Below are 9,057 nucleotides of genomic sequence, written 5' to 3' on the forward strand. Positions count from 1 at the left end.
TGAGTTGTTTTAATGGTTTCATTATTAATTAACAATGTCTTTAACACTCTGATCAAAGATGAGCTTTGATCAATCAAAAAGTTCTTTGATGTTTTCGGCGTGGATAGTTTTTGAGTTGTCATAATTTTACATATTATAATATTGTGCAATCCCAATTAAATAATCAAAGAAATTAATTTATTAATAAAATTTTTGAATACACAGAAAATGTAAGAATTGTTGCACCCACGTAGCAAACTAAGATAGCTTTTTAATAAACGACAACATAATAAACCGTTGGTTAATTTTGTTTAATAAATTACTTTCTTAAACTCATGGGTTTTCAAGAACTTCCACCAATAGGAATACTAGAGCAACTGCTTATAATTTTTAGGTTCCAAATGTAAAAGGTATAGAATCTTCTTTCTTTTTCAGTGGTATTAAAAACCTGGAATGTTTTGCCAGATCATGTAAAAGGTATCATGTGAATTCAAAAATAAAGTTTCAGTTTGAAAGTAAAGATAAACCTAATGAGTAATCTCAGGTCAATGTCAGATGCAGCTTTTATATTTTATTCGATTGGTTTTTTTTTATACGACTGTTTTAAGCTGAGATTCATAAATACTTTTTATTGCTATAAAATTGAATGAGAATATTTTTTTTTTATTATGCACACTATAAGGACCCTGGGACTATTATACCAACATATAATATTCCCAGAAGGACCCGGTTGGAAATAAGTTTTTTGCTTTCATGGGTCATCCTTGGGTTAAGGCATAAGTTGTACCTAAAGTCACAACCATTACTATATCTTAAGGTTGTATTTAGCTAAGTTTCTATATCTTATTATGTATTTGCATATATTGCCTTTAAATATACATTATAATTATTATTAGTTACTTATTCGGACTGCATATATGTTACCACCTAATTTAGATTTCATTCACTGCTTGTTCAAAATGTCTCAATAATCTGTAAAGTTTTACTTAGCAAACATACCAATGACCAAAACCAGCTCACAACTAAAAAAACAAGCGACACGTGATTAGTAGGTCAAAGGTTCAAAACACCAGGAAAGACGCTTCCTAAACTTTCAAAGAAGAAGAAGCTTGTTCACAACAATTTGAGAGAAAAACACAACAAATAGATAAGAGAGAGAAGAATCAACCAAATATTTTATTTGATGATCTGACATATATATGAAATAAGTTGCAAACCGTAGAGACTCTTAAGAGCCTGTGTCGCTCATTTAGGTCTGTGTTCATCTTCAACAATGAACACTCTCCAACATTGTAGATTAGAAATGACTGAAATCTCTCGTTTGTTGATTTTGTATTGCTGATCATTTTTTCTATTTAATTTATCTTTATCTTCCATAGTTTTTGCTTAAAACACAAAAAGGGTAAAACAAATCGTCATTTAAGGGCAATAACTCCTATAAGAAGACAAATGTCAATTTCATCTACTAGTATGCTGACCTATTTGCAGATCTTGTTGATATTTTTGCTTTTTTATAATAATATTCAAAACAATCATACAAGGAGTCATCTATCGATTTCAGCAATATTAACATATTTGTAGATCTTATCTTGCTGATTATGTTTGCTTTTAAAGTTTTTATCTATTTATTATAGTTTTCAAGATAATAGGCAAACATGCCAAAAATGATTAAATCTTCATAAAAGGGCAATAACTCAAATCAGAAGTCAACTGACGAATTCGACACTTTGACTTATTTGTAGATCTTGTGTTGCTGATCATTTTTGCATAATTTAAGTTTTTTGAATCTATCATAGCTTTGAAGGTAATAGACAACAATGAAAAATAAAATGGTAAAATTCGTCATTCAAGGGCAGTTTTGATATAAATTGACAATATGTAGCTCTACGGATTTTTTTCCTTTGTCAGTTTTTCTCTATCTATAGCGGTTTTCAAGATAATATACAAAACTTGCACTATACCCCAATGATTTATTATTAGCGATGTCAGCCATGTTGGTTGGCAGGCGGGTTCATCGAACTATTTTTTTTAAACTAGATACCCTAATGATGATTGTCACCATGTTTGGTTAAAGTTGGCCCAGTAGTTTCAGAGGGGAAGATTTTTGTAAAACTTGACGGACGACAAATGAAAAAGGCTGATTTGATTGACCCTTTGGGCCAGGTGAACTAACAAAAATGCTTACAGATGGCAAACACTGCAATTTTGATGGATATGGGCATATTTTGAACACTAATCTCGAAATATGATAGAGACAACATTCGAAAAACCATTGGCAAGATTTCGTGTAAATTGGAACTATGCGTTAAATACAAATTAGCTCATTTTGGTTTCAGATTTCCAGCAATGTATTTACATGAAACCAAATTACTGTCTTTAAAAGCAATGTGTAGGACTGATAAACATTTATACATCAATTTTATATATAGATGTTTTTAAAAGATTTCTTAGTGACAATTTCTCTGCTTATTTCAGAACGTGAGAGTTAATGATCATAAACACTTTTTAGTACGAATAAAATCTATAATAGTAATACCAAGCATTTCTAAACCAAGATGAAAAAAATATATTATCGACACCCTACCTCATAATATAACGCAAATACTACAGTATACATAACAAATGGACCTTCTCCTTTAACGCACACAAATAAAAAAAAACAGAGCTCTGCAGTGTTTATTAAACAGACTAACGCTATGTCACAGAGTTTAATTCTACATAAAGATTGGTGTAAGACGTAATGTCTGTGTGAAAACTATGTTTTCTTTCGACAAATCCCTCCGCTCCAGCCACTGCTCGTGACATTGTAACACTGAATCTTGGATTATTTTCATAAGTATCACCATAACTACTTGTTTCCAATCGAGAATCGAAGATACTGGTAGCGACTCTTGTAAATTCAGACTTCTGTGTCGGGTGACGTCTGTTCCCGCCAAATATATTATGTGTTGTTAACGCATGATCGTAATTTTCATGACCCTTCATTCGGGTCTTGGTCGGGGAAAACTTGATGGTTTTATTTTGAAGGAACATTTTATCTCCGTGAGTGAGAAAATGTACCATTACATTGTCAATGTTGAAATATTTGGTGCTGGTGTCTATATGGGATCTAGAAACGTCTGCAACAAATACACCATTCTCCCCTATAATCTGAGTAGATAGTAAGACAAACATAGGTAACGATTTTCAAAATACCAATCACAATCGATAAAATAATTCATTAATTTCGTTTTGATATATATATATATATGTGTGTGTATATTTTTATTGTCAGACGTTATCATTTAAATCATTAGAATAATTTTTTATAAAGGCTTAATGTTAAAATTTAAAGCAAACCTAGATATATTGGGTAAACGTTAATAAGAGAGAAACCTTAACAACACAATAAAACGTAAAAGGGATTGCGAGATTAGTCATTATATGCGCTTCACACAATATTGCATGCTTCCAATGTTCATTGTTGAAATGTTTAAGATGACACTTTTTTATTCATAGTTTTGTAAAATGTTTTCATGTTATCTAAAAATGCTATATAGAATCGATATCCATACTAATAAATGTAACTTCTTTACCTCTCCTTTAGCTTGAATAGTTCCAGCATGCATTATTACGAGTGCAGTATTTTCATCCACACCAATACCCCAGGCTACACCATGCTTTAAACTACGGGTGTCTGACAACAACCTGATGAGACGACCTTCTCGTCCACGCTGACTAAAATTTAAGGAATAAAAAAAGGAAACATTAAAATGTCAATTGTTGGTGAACAATTGAGAGGTCTTTCCTTTTCGTAATGTAATATATATGCTTAAATAGGCGTAGAATGCATTGAAAAGCTCCAAAACACACATAAAACCCTCAAAATATGGTAAAAAACACATATAATTTGCAATTTGGGAAATGACCTTGATTTTTTACCTTATGACCTTTGTCAAGGTCATTAGTCCATGATATCATTACAAAAGACCCAACAAGGTTTAAGGTCAAAGGTCAAGGTCAACGTAACAATTTGACCTTGTGGTATTTTTAAGGCCACATGAATTGATGATCATTGGTGAAGATCCTAGGCTACGACTTACGGTTTCTGAGTTTAAGTGGCCAACTGACATCGGTTAATTTTCAAAGGGCATAACCTTACCAATGAGTCGTTGAATCTTGTTGATCCAAATGTAACGAAGAACCAGGGTTTGGTCCTGAACAAATTCCAATCTTCAGTTTTTTTTCTACCTACTATGGTTACTGTGTTTGAATGATAACATAGTTTTCGGTGTTAGGGGAGAACACCGCTATTGATAAAGGAAATGTTACGACGTGGTGCTATAACCACAAGCTAGCTTTTGGTCAACCGATACTTGATACCTAATATCATTTCAACATGTCGCGTACTTTTTATGGGAAATGTCGTTAAAGTTTGGCAGAAAAAAGAATAATAACCAGAAGAAATAATACAGTAAGGTCTTTCCTATAGTGATTGTAGATATAATTTTCAAGAGTAATGCATTGTTTACGTATAATTACATAAGGTGTAGCGTTCTTCTTTTTTCATTGGTTATAACGATCACGTGATTCGGAGGGTATTTAACAATTATGGACTTTTGACGAGGTCAATACGTTAGATATGGACCTGTTCGGATTAAATTGACCGAGGACAAGTCCGAACATGTCCATATATAACGTATTGACCTCGTCAAAAGTCCATAATTGATAAATATAGTTCCATGATATCCAAAGTTTATTTATTCAGAACATGATTTATGTAAGTACGTAATGTGTATTTCTATAAAGTTATTTTCTAGCTTTGTTCTCTCGATGTGCATTTAGATAAAGTTTTTTTGTTGGATTGCTGTCTTTTTCAAGCTACAACAATCGTTTTGTCGCCATGGGGAAGAATAGGAAATTGCATCTTTGATTCACTACTCGATCAACCGTGTTACATATTTTTTTCAACAAAATACACTAATGCTTATCAGAAACTTCATTTTCTTTAACCCGAATGAGGATTGGTACTGTCTAGAAATGTTCCTCTAGATACATTGCATATCGAAAATATAAAATGTTATGCCAACAATAGTTAGAACAAACCTGAAATGTGTGTCAAAGATAAAACCATCCAACATACCAGTTCCGCCATCTTTGTTGTATATCAAATTATCAGGATGATCTTTGCTTTCAGATTGAAAAGCCCCATATCGCAAACCATCCCAACTCATCCCACCTTTAATATAAAAGATATAGGCTTAAACGAGAACTGATTTAGCTAATCAGTGAGAGATGGAGAGAATCAGAACTTATTTACTGTTAAGACAGAACACGAAAACTTAGGTTTGTATCACTTTTTGTCGTCTGATATGGGACTTGAACACTTTCAGAAATTACGAAAACTTTAAAGGAACAATGCATCATGGAACTTATTTTGTTGTCCGGGTACCGAATACAGATTACATATACACACGATGGTAGTACGTAGTTCACATGATTAATTTTTGCTGGTGAAAATAGTTAGATAGTACCCACCGTATGTTTATGTGCCTTTCCTAGGTATGAATATCGTCACTGGTGGTCACTGGCTGTTTTAAACACTTGTTTTTTTATTGTTTGGTCATCCTCTTGAGTGAATGAGACTCGGGGATCATTTTAAAACATACAGTAATTTGTACACTTGTCCAGCTCTCTATTTAGTTACGACTTGTCTTGATCAAGGACGTATAACTAACACATACGTCATTGTATTGATGGACTTATATCGTCTCTCATTACGCTTTAGCACAAAACATGATCGACCTTTATCGAAGACCTATATGGAAGAAATGATGTAAATAATTTCAAACTGACCTCTGATCATAATAGCTGACGGTTGGCAAGCAGTACCTGCACTTGTGCCAGCTATAACGGCGCCAGCATCAAATTGCTCCTTGATCGCTGTCATTGCTGGAGATTCTACGTGACCACTTAGAAAAAACCTATAATGATGCGATTCGGCAAATAAAGCATAGATCATTTTTTACAAAAAGTAAAAAAATGTTCCGTTACCAAGGATCTGCTTACCCTTCCGGAGCACCTGTGATCACCCCGTTTTTGCCATGGCATTGTAAGTTCCATTTCGACTTATGAGTTTGATTTTTTGCTTAGGTATAGCTTTCGCCCCTCTTTTTCAAATCATACAGCAGAATCGATTACCGACTAATGCCGATTCTGGTAAATTGTCAGTCTCCGAGAATACAATTTGTTAAGTAGTCAATGCCTAAATTGTAAATTGTGGGAATAATAGCATGATTTAAATGATACACGGTGCATGACAATTGCATGCTAATTTGACAAAAGACTGTTTTTTATCTGTTTGATCCTCCCACAAGGTTTGTGTATTTTTTTCAGTAATCTGGCCCTACGGAGGTTATTGTATCAAACATAGGTACTTGGGGACAGGACAATTTATTTTAGCCCTCCGCCTTTTTTTCCAAAATCCGTTATTTTTTGTTTTCTATCAATTTCAATTATTTTCGCGTTTTTTGTTTGTTTGGTATCATATGAACATAAATATGCTAGAAATAACTAGTATTTGCTATTTACTATCAATTCCAAGTTTACTATCCACAGCGGTCACTGATATATTATATAGATATAATAGGGCTAAAAAAATGTTCTGTCCCCATGTACCTATGATATCAAACACTTGTTATATGCACTTAAATTGGTACCGTAAACGTATTGTATTATACAAATCAAAACTATTACTTAGTAATTGAAATCTCTTTTACCAGGAGAAAAACATTTGTAAAGAGTAAAAATATCCGTCTTACGTATCAATAATTCTCTGTTGGTCTCCACCTCCAAAGAAGAATCCTGTTTGTTGTTTTATTTTGCCCACAATACTCTGATTCGAATTTTTGGAAATATGATTGACGTCTATTGGTATACAATAGACAGAAAGGGCCTTATAACGATGCAGAAATAAGTCGGAATAATAATAACAGCTGTCCGCGGGATCAGCAGAGGCCGCAGTGACGATCCCAATCTTGGCACGCGTTACTCCTCCCTAAAATGTTAAAAGGTGCAAAATCAAAAGCTGATTTATATAGTTTTACATACGTGGACAATAGTATGTAGTACCCCGTCACGTCAACTCTGTGTTTTTGTTAGATGAATTTCTGCTTTGGATCGATCTGATGAGTAAAGCCCTTTTCAACTGACTTTTATAGTTTGTTCTTATGTTGTACTGTTACACCACTGTCCCAGGTTAGGGGAAGGGTTGGCTCGCCTTGAAATTAATTTAACCCCGTCACATTCTGTATGTGCCTGTCCCAAGTCAGGAGCCTGTGACTCAGTGGTTGTCGTTTGTTGTTGTATATCATATTTGTTTTTCGTTCATTATTTTGTACTAGTCAGGCCGTTAGTTTTCTTGTTTGAATTCATTTCGGGACCTTTTATAGCTGACTATGCGGTATGGGTTTTACTCATTGTTGAAGGTCGAACGGTGACCTATAGTTGTTAATTTCTGTGAGTTTTTGTTAGATGTATTTCTGCTTGGTCTTTTGGTCTCTTGTGGAGAGTAGTCAATCATACCACATCTTCTTCTTATTTTTATACAAACATATAAAAATGAAATTATTGGCTCTAGCCAATGGATGGCTTGTTTAATATGGAGTAAATCTAATGTTCACGTATTGCTGTCATTATATATATATATATATGGAATATTTTAATGTTCATTTATTTTTGTAATTATAATTAGAGCTTATACTCACAAAAAATGAATTGAGCAGATACATATCAATTATAAATAAACGGAGATGTTGGGTATACGTCCATGAAACAGAGACTTATTGAGTAATAAACCAATAGACTTCTTTGATGAAAAAAAAAAGTTTTGGAACCACATATTCTGTTGTTGTGAAATATTGTTTAATTCTCATAGTTTATTTATATTTTGTGTTTTATCTGTTTTATGAAATATCTGTGGGCGGTATACGTCAATCAGACAGCAACCCGACAACACTGAAAACAAACAAACAAAAGACAAAAGACATTTTTAGAGGTCAAATATTACAACGATCTTGTGTTTTGTCTCTGGATTTTGTTCATTCACTGAGGTGTCTTCTGTACTCTCAAAGTGTAAAATCGCCAAATGTCATTATCCAGACAAGTTCTATCACAAAAACATTTAAAGAACTTACAGCAAGTTTAACGATGCTGCTATAGATTTCTGTGTTGTTTTCATCCAGATGGCCGCCAACCAAAACCAAGCTTTTACCATAAGAATTATATTGAGGTAATTTATCGTTTACCAAGAAAGCCTGCGCAACTGGCAACGAAAGCAATAAGCACAAAGCCGCCATATTTTTATAAGTTGATATCTATGATAAGATATACACCAAACGTAAAATGACCTAGATTACAGTGATAACCTATGTGATGGAACTTTAGAATAGATTTGAAATGGGATTTTCCGATACAATCATTGCCTCTTCAAACGGGAAGAAGATATGTAAACCTCAGATCTGTGTACGGCCTCAAATCTGTGTCCGTTTCTCAAATCTGTGTCCGTTTCTCAAATCTGTGCCCCATCGTGACGTCAATCGCTAATTTATGTCCGTTAAAAAAGATACGGCCTCAAATCTGTGTCCTATTTTCAAATTCGTTTTCAATCGTGACGTCATTCGCAAATCTATGTTCGTTTAAAAGATACGGCCTCAAATCTGTGTTCTTTTCTTAATTTTTTTTCCAGTTTGTTTTGCCATGCGCAAATTTATGCCAGTCTAATAAGTACGGCCTTAAAGGATTTTTGTTTTATTAAGTCATTTCCCATAATTCAAGGTTAAGTTGGGATGTGTTCTCCATGTGTGTGCTTCAAAATTTTACATGCGTGTGTAATTATTGTATGATCTACATGTTATTGTAAAACTACAACATTTTCAAATTGTTTGCTTTTCTTGATCCCGTGTTTAATTGTTCTGTAGTAATTATCGTTACTTCCCTTTACTCATTATGTCTTGGTAACAAATACGAAATATAAGTTAATAATTTAATTTTGGATGTAACGCGTCTTCTGATTGGCTGACGTTGTTTTGTTTATCAGCT

The 9,057-nt window shown here is 33.5% G+C and overlaps 1 protein-coding gene across 1 annotated transcript; it reads right to left on the reverse strand.

Moving 5' to 3' along the window:
• Window positions 1–2,673: 2,673 nt before the first annotated feature.
• LOC127733708 (cyanophycinase-like) lies at window positions 2,674–8,315 on the reverse strand. The gene is made up of 6 exons (XM_052243021.1): window positions 8,154–8,315; window positions 6,780–7,015; window positions 5,815–5,942; window positions 5,065–5,197; window positions 3,555–3,696; window positions 2,674–3,129 (listed from the first exon to the last, which is right to left on the reverse strand). The coding sequence occupies exons 1-6, from the start codon at window positions 8,313–8,315 to the stop codon at window positions 2,674–2,676; spliced, it is 1,257 nt and encodes a 418-aa protein (XP_052098981.1).
• Window positions 8,316–9,057: the final 742 nt, after the last annotated feature.

Source organism: Mytilus californianus, unplaced genomic scaffold (assembly GCF_021869535.1).
Source record: "Mytilus californianus isolate M0D057914Y unplaced genomic scaffold, xbMytCali1.0.p SCAF_3, whole genome shotgun sequence".
NCBI classification, from domain to species: domain Eukaryota; kingdom Metazoa; phylum Mollusca; class Bivalvia; order Mytilida; family Mytilidae; genus Mytilus; species Mytilus californianus.

Coding starts and splice junctions, on each gene's coding strand:
- LOC127733708 (XM_052243021.1), bottom strand. CDS start 8,315: ATGGCGGCTTTGTGCTTATTGCTTTCGTTGCCAGTTGCGCAGGCTTTC. Junction 5,943..6,779: donor CAACAGAGAATTATTGATAC/GTAAGACGGATA, acceptor GCATCATTATAG/GTTTTTTCTAAGTGGTCACG. Junction 3,697..5,064: donor ATCTTTGACACACATTTCAG/GTTTGTTCTAAC, acceptor CTTAAATTTTAG/TCAGCGTGGACGAGAAGGTC.